Source organism: Olea europaea, chromosome 6 (assembly GCF_002742605.1).
Source record: "Olea europaea var. sylvestris chromosome 6, O_europaea_v1, whole genome shotgun sequence".
Taxonomy (NCBI): domain Eukaryota; kingdom Viridiplantae; phylum Streptophyta; class Magnoliopsida; order Lamiales; family Oleaceae; genus Olea; species Olea europaea.
This window is the reverse complement of record NC_036242.1, coordinates 26,986,518-27,000,106: the sequence shown is the minus strand read 5'-3', so window position 1 is coordinate 27,000,106 and position 13,589 is coordinate 26,986,518. Positions and strand designations below refer to the sequence as shown.

General features: G+C 34.1%; 1 protein-coding gene across 1 annotated transcript; it reads right to left on the bottom strand.

Moving 5' to 3' along the window:
* Positions 1–12,424: 12,424 nt before the first annotated feature.
* LOC111396554 lies at positions 12,425–12,972 on the bottom strand. Its single transcript, XM_023022967.1, has one exon. The coding sequence runs from the start codon at positions 12,946–12,948 to the stop codon at positions 12,475–12,477; it is 474 nt and encodes a 157-aa protein (XP_022878735.1). The 5' UTR covers positions 12,949–12,972; the 3' UTR covers positions 12,425–12,474.
* Positions 12,973–13,589: the final 617 nt, after the last annotated feature.

Below are 13,589 nucleotides of genomic sequence, written 5' to 3'. Positions count from 1 at the left end.
TAATTTGAAGATAAACTATCTTGATGTTAACAAACAACATATACTAAAATAAAGTTGCATGACGAAAAGTACACGACTTCAAAAATTCTAAACAGTTAACACAATTTCAAGTATTCGAAGTCTCTTTGTAGCTTTAAATTTGAGAAAAAATATGGGGTGCATACGAATTAGTATCAAACACTCAAAACTGGCAACTCTATGTCCAATCAAGGCATGATAGAGAAGCATTCAAAGAAAGAATGTCGAAGACAATAATACATTATATGTATTCAAGAGCAACGTGTCAAACATATATTTTATTTTGTTTTAGAGGTCAACTTATGGAAAGCAACTAACATTGAAATCTTAATTACCAAACGAATTTCGACATCAACTAAAAGCTAAAATCTCAATGATGATTATGATAAGTACCCACCCGTCATTTAAGTTGGACATGTTTGTATACAACTTATAGCTTAAGAGGTCAAATTTCACTACAAAAAAACTTGCATCCAACGACCAGTAAGATTGGTCGCTAAAAGGCCTTTCCTGGTCGTTGGTGCCCTTTTGCGACCATGTATTCGTGGTCGCTTAATGGTTGCAAATTCGTCGTTGGTAAATCTCTTCAGCGACCATACATACTAGTCGCTCTACAAGTCACCTTCAACGACCACATATTGGTCGCGGTAGGGTTTGAATTTTGGTAGCGAATAAATTGAATTATTTGTTGATTTGCTGTTGTCCAATGTGTTTTGCGACCAAGATAGATGGTCACTAAGTGTTATATATTTAGCAACCAACATGGTAGGAAAAAGGATTATGTTTTTGTCGCTCTTAATTGTTAGAAGTTTGTTGCTTATACTCTTTCGTGACCACACGTTGGTAGGTAAATATATTAGAACAAAATATTTTCATACTAACAACAACCAATAATTGGTTGGTGAAGATAATGAATTAGCGGCCAACCTATGGTAGGTGAATAGTGCTACGTTTTGTGGACCAATCGTTGGTCGGTAAACATTGATGACTATAGTGACCAATCATTGGTCGGTGAAGGACAACAATTTTTTCCTTATTTTTCAGTGACCATAATTTGGTTGCAGTATAGATATTATCAACCAATATGTGGTCGCCAAACGTATGTATTAATGCTTTTATATTAAATATTTTTTTGTTCCTGCTAATAATTTGTCCAATGTTTCAATTTTCAACCATCACAATTACTAATTTAGCAATATCGAAAGCTATAGAATATTAAATTTAACAAAAAATATGTCGCTACAAAAGAAAATTGTATTGCGTAAATAACTACTAATAGTCAATATATAATCATAAATAAATGTCTAATATTTAACCACGAAAAGATAAATTTTAACTTCAATAATATAATAATAGTACTGTAGCACCAACTGATGGCGGTGGTGGAGGCGATGGAGGTGGATCATTGGTTGGTTTTGTTGAAGGATGCTGACTCATATCCATTCGTGCAACAAGGCTCTGGATAAGTAATGCTTGTTGTTTAAGACTTTGTGTAAGCTCACTAATAGTTTTATCCTTCTCTTTATCTTGTTTTGTAAGAATTTCCAACTGTTGCATCAATTTAGGGGGAGCCGTAACTGCATTGCTGTATGATTTGCGTAGAGTGGGTCTAATCCTAGAAATAGTCCCAGTACTCTTACCAAGGACTCGAGCACATATTTCTGCTTCATCCATTATAGATGCTTCATCCTCAAGCTCTACTTGTGATTGTTGTAACTCCACCATTTCTTTCTGTCATACAGTAGAAAAATGTTGTAAAAATAAATAATATTTAGTGTTAAGATCTTTGTGCAATAAATGATATATCTCACATATCGAGACTCGGCTAGTTGGTTATCCCATCCTTTTGATATGGAATGCATCCTCCTAAACCATTTAATATTTCCAACTAATTCTTCATTTGTAGACTGAAAAAGGTGGAGAAAATGTCATAATATAGTCAAATTAGGAAATAATTGATAACCTCAACATGTTACCAAAGTAGTGAAGAGTATAAAACCTATTGAAGTTAAATTCAACTAAACATATCCCACAGAACTATGGCCTCGGGACTGAAAAGCATATCCAGCAACATTTTAACAACATTTAATGACAGTCAAGGGATAGAAAACATGTTAATACTCCTTCTATAAGTCGGCGAACATTCTAATGACAACCTTTATTTTTTAAACTAGTTTCATCATTTTCAGAAATCAAGTCTACTTTTTGAATATGTATTCTATGAAGCGCACTTAGAAGTAGAAATAGTCTAGTAAAACTAAACACGAAATAATTACGTCGGATAGGCCAAAAGACAGTTAATTATTCCTATTTCAACTAAAGGAAGCAAATTTAAAATATTAAGCCTCGTACTTGAGCCTAAACTAGGGGAAAAAAACACTTAATTCATTATTTAAGTCCAAAGGGTTATAATTCTAACATAGTGTGCAATGATAAGTAGACTAGTGATATATATTAACAACAATTAATAAAACATTTCAGTTTAAGAAAATTGAATGCTATTAAACCAACCAACTTTAATTGCTTAATAAGCCATACCAATACTCACTCTAGAAGTCAACATGTTTAACAAAAACTACTGATTAAAAGTGCAAGAGATTAAGTCTATTGGATTACCAGTGCTTCCCTAGTTGCGGTAAATGATCTAGTCCCTCCATGGTGATTATAAAGAAGCTTTGAATGATTGAGTTTCTCAACTGCAGATCGTTTCTTAAAACCAACAACAATATATCAAAGTGAGTAATTTGGCATCTCATTCATTCCGCTTTGATTAACAATATTGTAAAGTAGTATAATAACTTAACATACCAAAAACTTTTCACTTTCAAAATGTGCACACATCCATTCCTAATCATCTTGTGATTTAACAGTTGATGGCCTATATTGTACTGGATCTTTTCCATCCAATTTTAACTGTTTATATTTTTTATTACATGCACTTCTGTGTTCTTTGTATCTCTCACGACAATGTCTTTCAATAATTTCAACCATCTGTTGATCATTTAAATCAACATCAAATTTTTCTTGAACATAGAGAAAATAAGACTTCAATGATTATAGTATTAAGCATAATCCAAATGAATTACAAAATTTACTTACAAGAAGACAATTATAGGCTAATTCTCTACCATGAGGAGTTGCCTGACTCCAAGTAGTCAAGTGTTGTGAAACAACGTTTCGTATGATGATACCAATCTCATTAGCAAATGGAGAGGATGTCTCACCAAAGATGCGTATATCTCCTTCCTTGGCTTGTACAACTAATTTTTTCTTACTAGCATCCATTATTCTCTGAGATGCCAAACCACGACTAATTCCTCGTTTTTTTTATGAAGAGAACCTAAAAGATAATTAATATTGTTGAATATGAAGAGTCAGTCTACATTATCTTAAAAATCATTAAATACATACCATTGGACGACTCTTGCTCAGCAGTATCCACAAAATCAGTAGGATCTACACTAGATTAAGTAGTCCTATTTATACTTGATTAAGCTGTAGAAGGTGTCGAAATGTGAATGTGTAACTGATTATAGTGCTCTCCTTGTTGACAAGGAGATGGGCTCCCATTGCTAGAGCTTCGAGGAGTCGCAGATGCTATGGGTAACATGTGCTTTGACTTTCTTTTCGGTGGCATCTGTATTTGTATTAAGAAAACAGGCAAAGCAAACATGGTGAAGAAATAAATACATATTATGATTAAACTCTACAACATTAATTAATTGTATATTAGCAAACATACAACAAATCCCACACCCAAGATCATAGCTTCTTTTCCTTCCCTTCTCGTATATAGCTCACCTTGCCAATCATACCATATGTGAATAAGACAACCAAATAGTAAGAAACCATACCATATCAATGAAAGGTTCAATTACATTAGTCTAACTGTAGTTAGAAATCTTCAATTAAGATGCATTTCTTATTTATTCTAATAAGAATTAATGAAAACGAAACTTAATTATCCATGAAGATTCGCAAGAAGTTCATTGGATATGGCCTTGTTACAACTTCATTTAAAATGGCAAACGAGTTATTTAGTACATAATTACGTAACAAACAACTATTCAAATGAGTCTGAATCATCACTGTCTTCACTATTCAACAATGGTCCATCTTCGGTTTCCATATCACTAAGACTACCGGCCAATGTATCTTCATTCACTTCTTTATCTTGCAATATTACTTGTGTTGGACAAACATCTTCTCGATTAAGTTGCTTAATGTTAGTTGATTTGAATGTTATCTCAACATCTTTAGAACTTCTTTCTTGATAAGCTTCAATTTCACCATGCTCAACATTATTGTCACTACCATCTCTTTCATCCAAATTGTCTGTAACATCCAACACATGACGATGATGGAACTTTTGAACCACCTTCCAATTTTGACCCAGTTTATAATCATCCACATAGAACACTTGGCAAGCTTGTCTAGCTAGCACATAAGGTTTATTTTCATACCAATGTGCACTTATGTTGATGCTCGTGATGCCAATGTCTGTGTGTATATTCTTTCTACTTACATTTGTGTCATACCACGTGCACTTAAAAAGTTCAACTTGGTGGTAAAAAATGTAATTCAGTTCAAGAATCTCCTCAAATAGCCCATAATAATCACAAGATTCACCTTCAACCCAAATGGCAAAATTTTGTATGACACGTCTAGCATCACGTGATTTGGTGAGATACCGAACTCCATTCACATCACATGCACTATAGGATTTTATTTTGTAATATGTTCCACATGCTAGTGCATACAACTCTTTGCTTACATTAGGATCCTTACATAAATATGACGATTTGATTTGTGAATATGCATGCATGACAATTAGATGGTTACATAATACTATATTTAAAAAACACAAATATTTGAGCTTGAAAAAGAACTTACTTTTTCTTTAAACCAACTTGGAAATTCTTTCTCACGTATTTCATCAATGTTAATGACACCTCTATTTTGCAATACTTCAGTGTGCTCACTATAATTATGATATAATTAGTATTATCATGTACTAACTTATAATAATGTTACAGGTATTATATGGAAACTCCGTACGTTATGTAACGTTCCAACTCGATGCAATTATAAAGAATGTACCAATGAGCCTTATTCTTTTCGTCATGTGACAGCTCAAGGTATTGAATGCTCCCAAATGGCTTTGCTGGTTGAGTGAAAACAATAAAGTTGACTGATTTTGCTTATCATAGCCCCCAGTACGTTCTGGTCTATTGAATTGAGTTTCAATACCACGAAGGTACATCGAATGGTAAGTCAATACCTCCTCATTGACATATCCCTCAGCAATTGAACCTTCTAGATGAGCTTTGTTTTTCACTTATTTTTTCAATGTTCCTAAAGCTCTAAAATGAAATAAAACAACCATTAATTAGGATGCATACATACTTGCAAACATGATTATCTTAAAAGTGTTAATATTACCTTTCAAATGGATACATCCAACGAGTATGCACTGGTCCAGCCATCTTCGCCTCATAGGGTAAATGGATTGCTAAATGGGCTATGATATCAAAGAAGACAGAAGGAAATTTTTTTTCCAACTTGCACAATGTAATTACAATCCCATCTTGCATAGCATCGAAGCTGAAACAGTGAGCTTTCGAGCACAAATTTTTTGGAAGAACATGGCTAACTCAGTAATTGTAGTACTAACCTCCTTATTGACATAAGGTCTTATACCAATTGGAAAAAGCCGCTAGAATAGAACATGACAGTCATGACTTTTCAAACTCATGATCTTACCATCCTTAAAATTCACATTCTTCTTACCATCCTTAACATTCACATTCTTTGAAATATAAACTTAGAAAACTCTCTTTTCTCATCCAATGTCAATGAATTACATCCTATCGGCTTCAAAACTCAATTACCATGACGTTGCAAATGCAAATGCTTCCAGATTCCCAAGTCCTCTAAATCCATCCGTGCCTTAATTGTATCTTTTGATTTACTCTCAATACCCAACATTGTTCCAACCACATTTTCACATATATTTTTCTTAATGTGCATCACATTTAAGATATGTCTTATTTTCAACTCAGACTAATAAGCAAGTTCAAAAAATATACTTTTCTTTGTCCAATTTAATTCACATGAATACCGTTTTCTCTTCCTATCAACATTGTCATGATGTTTTCCTAGTTTTCCCTTTCTTACTCTATCTAATTGTTGTAGCATTTCAACTCCTGTAAAGTTTCTTGGAGCTTGTCTCTGCTCAGACTTTCCATCGACTTGTGTATTATTCATCCAAGCATGGCGTATTGGTAAATATCGTTGGTGTCCCATGTAACAGATCTTGTTTCTTAATGGTTGTGATGATGTGTCTTCTTTACATATAGGACATGCTTTATAGCCCTTCGTACTCTATCCACATACTATCCCATATGCTGGAAAGTCATGTACCGCCCAAAACACTGCTGTGTGCATTCTAAAATTTTCATTTGTTGACACATCGTAAGTCATGACACCTCTATCTCACAAATCTTTTAACTCATCAATTAAAGGTCTTAGATATATATATCAATATCCTTTCTGAGTGCTTGTGGACCAGGTATCAATAACGACATCATGAAAAAAATTCTCCTTCATACACATCCATGATGACATATTATATGGAACCAATATCACTGGCCACATACTGTATTCGGTGCTCATGTTACCAAAAGGGTTAAATCCATCAGTCGCAAGAACTAAACGAATGTTTTGAGGTTCTGCAAAGAATGTTGGAAAATTTTCATTAAAGTTCTTCCATGCTTCTCCATCAGCTAGATGCTTTAACATGCCTTCTTTGTTAGGATGCTTCTCTTTATGCCATCTCATATCACTCGCAGTATGTCGAGACTTAAACAGTCGCTGCAATCTTGGAGTGATAGGAAAATATCGTAAGACCTTATGAGAAATACGTTTACCCTTAGCATTTTGAAATTTGTAACGTAGTTTAGTACATATAGGGCATTTATCCAAATTTTTATTCTACTTCCAAAACAGTTCACAATCCCACTTACATGCATCAATTGACTCATATCCTAAACCAAGTTCTCGTAACATACGTCTTACCTCTTATAGTGATTTTCCAATCTTAGTTCCTTCTGGAAATGCTTCCCTTATTAATTGAATTAACATGTCAAATGACTTGTTACTCCAACGATTTAACACCTTAATATGTGTTAACTTCACTATAAATGTCAATACAAAAAATTTGGTACAACCTGGGTATAACTCTTTTTCAGCTTGTTGAAATAGATCCGAAAAATCTTCTTTAGATGTATTTTGTTCTTCGGGAAAACCATCTCCAGTAAAATTAAAATACATTCCCCATGTAGCATCACACAATGCTGCCATCATATCATCATCTTCCTCATCTTCCACATCATCTTGGACACATTCTGAATCATCATCAACCGCACTCACTGTCATTGGTTCTCCATGAAAAATCCAATTTTGATAATCCCGAGAAAATTCTTTCACCCATAAATGTCGCTCAACCACATCAATATTTTGAATGTGTACATTACCACAGTGCCGACAAGGACAACGAGTCCTGTTATCATTTTCTAGATGATTTTTTGCCAATTCGATGAATGATTTAACCCCATTAGCGTATTTATCTGACAACTTATCTTGACACCATATCCAACTGTTATCCATGTTGATACCATAATTTACGTAACTGCAATAGATAAATTAGCAAAAAGAGAAATGAGAAAGAACAAGATAAACATAATAGGAGAAAGGGAAAAGTGCATTAAGTGTTACTGGAGATGGTTAACCCATCAAAATGCATATAAGGGTATTTTTGAAAGGTGTCCAAAAATTGGAGAACACAACAATACAATAGAACAGGTAAACACGGAATCATTAAGTGAAATCAAAGCTCATCAAGGAAAGGCAACTGGAAAAATAAAAAAAATAGTACACTTTTGTCTACACGCTTCCGCTCGTTAGTGAAGTTACAACACTACTATAGAACTGTTAAATGACATTTATAGAGTAACTATATCCATAAAATCCAAGAATTTAGAAGCAGCACATCAAAATAAAAATAATAATAATAATAAATAAAAATTGCAACATTGATACTTGTGGACATAATAACCTTGATGGTTGACATAATCATATAATTATGAATCTAATATCTGCAATTGTACTTATTTCAACAAATTCAATCTTTCCTAAATGTACCTAAACACAGAACAGGTCAATTAATTACACAACACTTTTACCAAACCAAGTAGACTAGGAAGTTTTCGGAATCTCCAATATTTTTAAGTCAAGTAAAAGTTGCCTAATAACACACAGCAAATGCTTTACCTGATTTACGTAGCAAAGGGCAGAAAGTTCTTCTAGTTAGGTTGCCTGAAAAAATTGATTTCAATGAGATGACCAATTGTCATTTCGTTTTGGTCGGTGATCTCCAACATAAATGAAAAATTGCTTTAGATGCCACTGAATGAAAAATTAATTAGCACAATTCATAACTTTAATTTTAAACTTTTACGGGCTCTAATGTGATAGAAAAATTGTTTATTATACTTTATCTTTAAATTCCTGTATTCGTTCCGTTAAATGATTCTAAAATTTTGGAAGTTTCCTTTTTACGGGTAGGCATCTCTTGATTTCTTTATCATTCCAATTATAATAATACTAAAAATCAAACTCTTATAAAAAAAAAAGAAAAAAGAAAAAGAAAACTCTATCTCCAGTCCCCAAATTAAAATGCGTAAAATATCAAGGAAATAGCTCCGTTTTTGGAGTAGATAAGAACTCACAGACATTGTCATCAAATGGATTGTTTCGATACTATGTAGGACCAACTCAAAGTCTGAACAGCTATAACAATCTTCCAATTCAAAAATAAAAAAGAAATAAAAAGATGAACTCACCTACAACCTACAACCCAATTGAGATTCCGAGATGCAATGGTAGCGGCAACGGCTCGAAGAAGAAGACGTGGAGAAGGGTTTAATTATGGTATTTCCTCTGCCTCTGTATTTGGAAAGTTAATCGATTTACTTATTTTGAAAATCAATTGTAACCGGGCTATGTTTTTAGGGCTATGTTTAATGGAGATTAAAATTATAATTTTGGAATTAGAATCAATTCTCTATATATTTTAATCTCTAAATTAAAATTATAACTGATGAAATGTATAGTTGAATTAATTCAAATATGAAATAAATGTGGAAGGAGAGTATAGCTTTGTTTTGGTATTTTATTGGGTTGATTAATTTTTGAATTAGATTTTATTGCAACATAAACATTCATGAAAAAGTGGGTCTATTTTAAGTATGAACGACCTAATAAGCGAAATTAAGATCTTTGCCATGATGTTTGGACTAAATTCCATTGTTTGACTCCAAAAATATAATTTTTTTTTTCAAATTTTAGATCTATTTATTTGGAATTAATTAGAAATATTAGGGAATCTAGTTTTTGTAGGTTGCAAAATATCACTTTTGTTGTATTATGATCTGGTCCAGTTTCGTAAATAATGTAATTTGGTCGAGTAGATATCAATCGTAGAGTGGTCGGGGGTCAATCAGGTTGTGGCCTATAAAACCAACCCTATAAGATTCACCACAAAGCAACAATTAGTATTGTTGATGAGGTTCGTGTGTAGGAATAGACACTTGTGTATATGGAACGTTTGGATGGTTGGCGTTCGAAGAAATTGGCGTAACTTTTGCATACGGTGTCCATTTTGAGCCCATAACCCCATTTCGGAAAGTTCGTGATGATTCTAGATGAACTCACTGCTTTGCCGTGATGTATAATGGATTTTGGCCATTTGAATTCATTTATTGGGTCTAAACGACATTCAAAGTTTCTTATTTTATTATTCTCAGTATTTGTTATTCTCGCTTTGTAGCCAAACGCATTAAGGGACTGCTGGCCAGTAGGTTATCTGTTATTTTTGTATGTAAGACCCTTAAATGTCTCCTAGGGCTTTTTGGTTATTCATGAAATAAGAAAATGTTTGTAAAGTGAGTTCAATTCGTTTGAGTTATTAGTATCGTGTGTTTATAGATTCGATTTATATCAATTGATCACTAGAAAATATCAAAATTAATTGAAAGAAAAAGATGAATTTTATTGTGTCAAATGTTTTAGCGACTACGATATCGGTGGTTGAAGAGATCTGGGCTTAGCCACCATTTCAAAACCAATAAAAAAAGCCGGATAAAATTGTACTAACTTTTTTAGCCACCAAGATAGGAGTGGTTGCGGACGATTGGGATCAGTGACATTTCATCGGTTGTTGGAGTGGTGCAATATTCAGCAACCATCATTAGTGGTCACTAACAAATGCCAAAACCAATGAAAAAGAGCGGGATAAAATTGTGTCAACTATTTTAGCGACCAAGTTATGAGTGGTTTTAAAAGACTAGTATCAAGGACCATTCCATGGTCGCTATTATGGTGTAGTATTCAGCAACCATCGCCTTTGGTCGCTAAAAAATGCAAAAACCAAATAAAAAGGAGCGGGATTTTATTGATCCAAATGTTTTAGCGACTAGGATATGAGTGGTTGTAGAAGACCGAGATTCAGGGACCATTGAGTGGTCGCTTTTGTGGTGTAGTGTCAGCAACCATCGCCTTTGATCGCTAAAACATGCAAAGACCAAATGAAAAAAAAGCGGGGTAACATTGCGCCAAATATGTTAGCGACCATGGCATCGATGGTTGCAAAATACTAGGAGCTGGGACCATTCAGTGGTCACTTTTTTGGTGTAGTGACATCAACCATTGCCTTTGGTCGCTAAAACATGCAAAGACCAAAACAAAAAAAGCGGGATAAAATTGCGCCAAATATTTTAGCGACCATGACATCAATGGTTGCAAAAGACTAGGATCTGAGACCATTCAGTAGTCACTTTTGTGGTATAGTATCAGCAACCATCGCCATGGTTGCAAAAGACTAGGATCTGAGACCATTTAGTGGTCGCTAAAGTGGGTATCATTCACGGAATTTTTTTTTTCTTTTTCTGCACTACTTTTACCAACCAATCAAATGTATGGTCCCTAATTCTCTAAAACAGCTACCATAATTTGGTCACAATAGAACATAACAAAATTTGTCCAATTTTACTATACCAAAACCTATACCCACCATTACTTGTTCGCTGAATGTGTTTTATAGCAACCATGTTTTATTGGTCGCTAAAGCTTTGATCGGTGGAGCCCCTTTTTTTTGTAGTGTTTGTGCTAAATCGGCACTTTCTGGACCTAAAGTTCAAGAGACAAGTTGTTTAAATGGTACTTATTTTCAACTAAAAAAATATGAGAATCACAACTTTTTTTAAACATGCTACAAGTCTAAAATAAGTAGTCTAACTTGTCCAAGCCCAAGTAGGAGAAAAATTCAGGCATGTAGAACTATCAAATTTCCTTTGTTAAAACATAAATAAATGAGGCAACATGCATTTTTCACCTCTTAGAATTCAATAGTCTTGCCTAGCAAACCATCCTAGCATGACCAACAAGAAAAATGTAATTGTCATTTTTGTTCTCGAACCAATATTATAATCTTTTTCTTTGGCATGCACAATTAAACATGATTTTTGGCTTCTTCCGTTGACTGAAATTTGATGCACATATATATTTTGAATATTTAATGTTTTTTAAAATTTACAAAAGTCCTGTTAATGTGAGGGTTGAGAATATATAAGAAAAAAAAAATTCAAACAAAAAATTGAAAACAGAAGCCGAAAGACTGCTGTAGAGCTGGCATGGCAAAATTTTCCACTCCCGAATTCTCCGAACATGCCGCAAATTTTTTTTATTTTATTTTTATCTTTTTTTCATTTTAAGTTAATTTTAGAAAAATAAAAATCAATATTAAAAATTTAAATAAAATAACTTAAACTGTATGAAAAGTTGAGACTTTTTAACTCTGCTTCCGCGGCTCCGCCTATCCCTGCCCTGTCTTTGAAAAATCACGGGAGTGAGGTTATCTCACGCCTTGCTGGTAGTCGTAGTGTGAGTGTTCGATTCCTGAGACATGAAATTGGACTCCTTGTAGGCGCAGTGTACAAACAACTTTTGTTCCTTGATCTGTTGGGACACATCCCGCGATTTACTACCTTCACAAAACTCTAGAGGCGGAGCAGGGCCCTTAAGGTTGGAGTTCAACCTTTTTTTTTTTTTTTTTTCTTTTTGACTTTGGCCTTGGATACGACTTCGCTTATATTTTATTCTATTCTTGGTATGGTCCAAATGGATAGAGACAAATACCTATTGAGACAATCAAAATCCTAAATGTATTGACCTAAAAGGAGTATTTTTTGAACCACTCTATAAAGGAAATTTCTCCACAACAAAAATAATGTGGAGTAACAAGAAAAGGAATATAATCATTAAAAGACAAAATCAATTTGATCGACTCAGAAAACACTTGTAAAACTTGATAATCAAAATCACACATCCAGCATTGCATTAAGCAGCCTGCATAAGTGATTCCTGCCTCTGCCTTCTCATTTCTTCATAAAACTTTTGAATAAACTTCTCTGCCCTCTCATCAACTGAGTCATCTTCGCTGCATGAATCTGGTATTAAGGACAGTTCTCTTGCCACTGAATCTCTATGACAAGGCAATGTCTCTATTTCTATTCCCAAAGGGTATCTTCCCTCTTCTTCTGCAGCTGTCAGCATTCCCAAACACTTAGAAATGAAGATAATCGAGGAAAAGTTCTTCAAGATTTTCCGCTTTTTCGACTTTCTGTGAAACTGAATTAGAGGGGTGTCTGAAGGAGAGAACTCATATGCCTTAATGTACCTATAATTGTAATGATTTGGGAGCTTGAATTTTCTTGTTTTCTTGAGAGAAATGAATGTTGGAATAATGGGTTCTCTCATTTTGGCCAAGAAAATGGAGAATTTTAGGAGAAGGGACGACCTTTTCTTGGGCATTTTTTTGGGTTCGAGGAAGTTTGCTCTGGGGCTTTTTTGTATGGGTTTATTCTTGGATTGAGTGTAAGGGCATTTTATTGGTAGCAAAAGGTGCATAAAGTTATCAAGAATCTGAGTGGAGGGGTGCTATAGGCTGTAAAAAGGCTCAATGGTGGGTGTGCACTTGTGATCTTGGGACTTTTTTATTGGGATCAACGAGTAGCCGTTAAAGAGCAGCTTACTCCCTTTCAAATCTCTGACGGATTACTATCTGTATTAAAAAAAAAAAAAAAGGCTCCCGTACGTTTCTCTGTTGCTATGGCCCTTTGGAAATACTAAATAGCTGTCCGCAAGAGAGATTTCAAATCTACCCAAGCATATATTTGATTTTATTTGAATCCAATTACTTAATTTGCTAAGATGAATCCAATTACTTAAAAGTTACAGAAATGACATGGTATTTTAATTTTATCAGGCTGACTTCTTGTTGACACACTAAAAGTACAGTACAAATCGAATAGCCCAGGGAATGAAGCCCAATTAAGGAATCCCCAAATCAAATAGCCCCAAGAATGAAGTCCAACTGGGCAATTCAGGATAAAGGCCCAGATAGGGTTATTAATGAATATAGTGGAAGCCCATGAATACAGTAACAACATTGC

Excerpts from the sequence above, each read along its gene's own strand:
- LOC111396554 (XM_023022967.1), bottom strand. The coding sequence starts at position 12,948 with ATGCCCAAGAAAAGGTCGTCCCTTCTCCTAAAATTCTCCATTTTCTTG.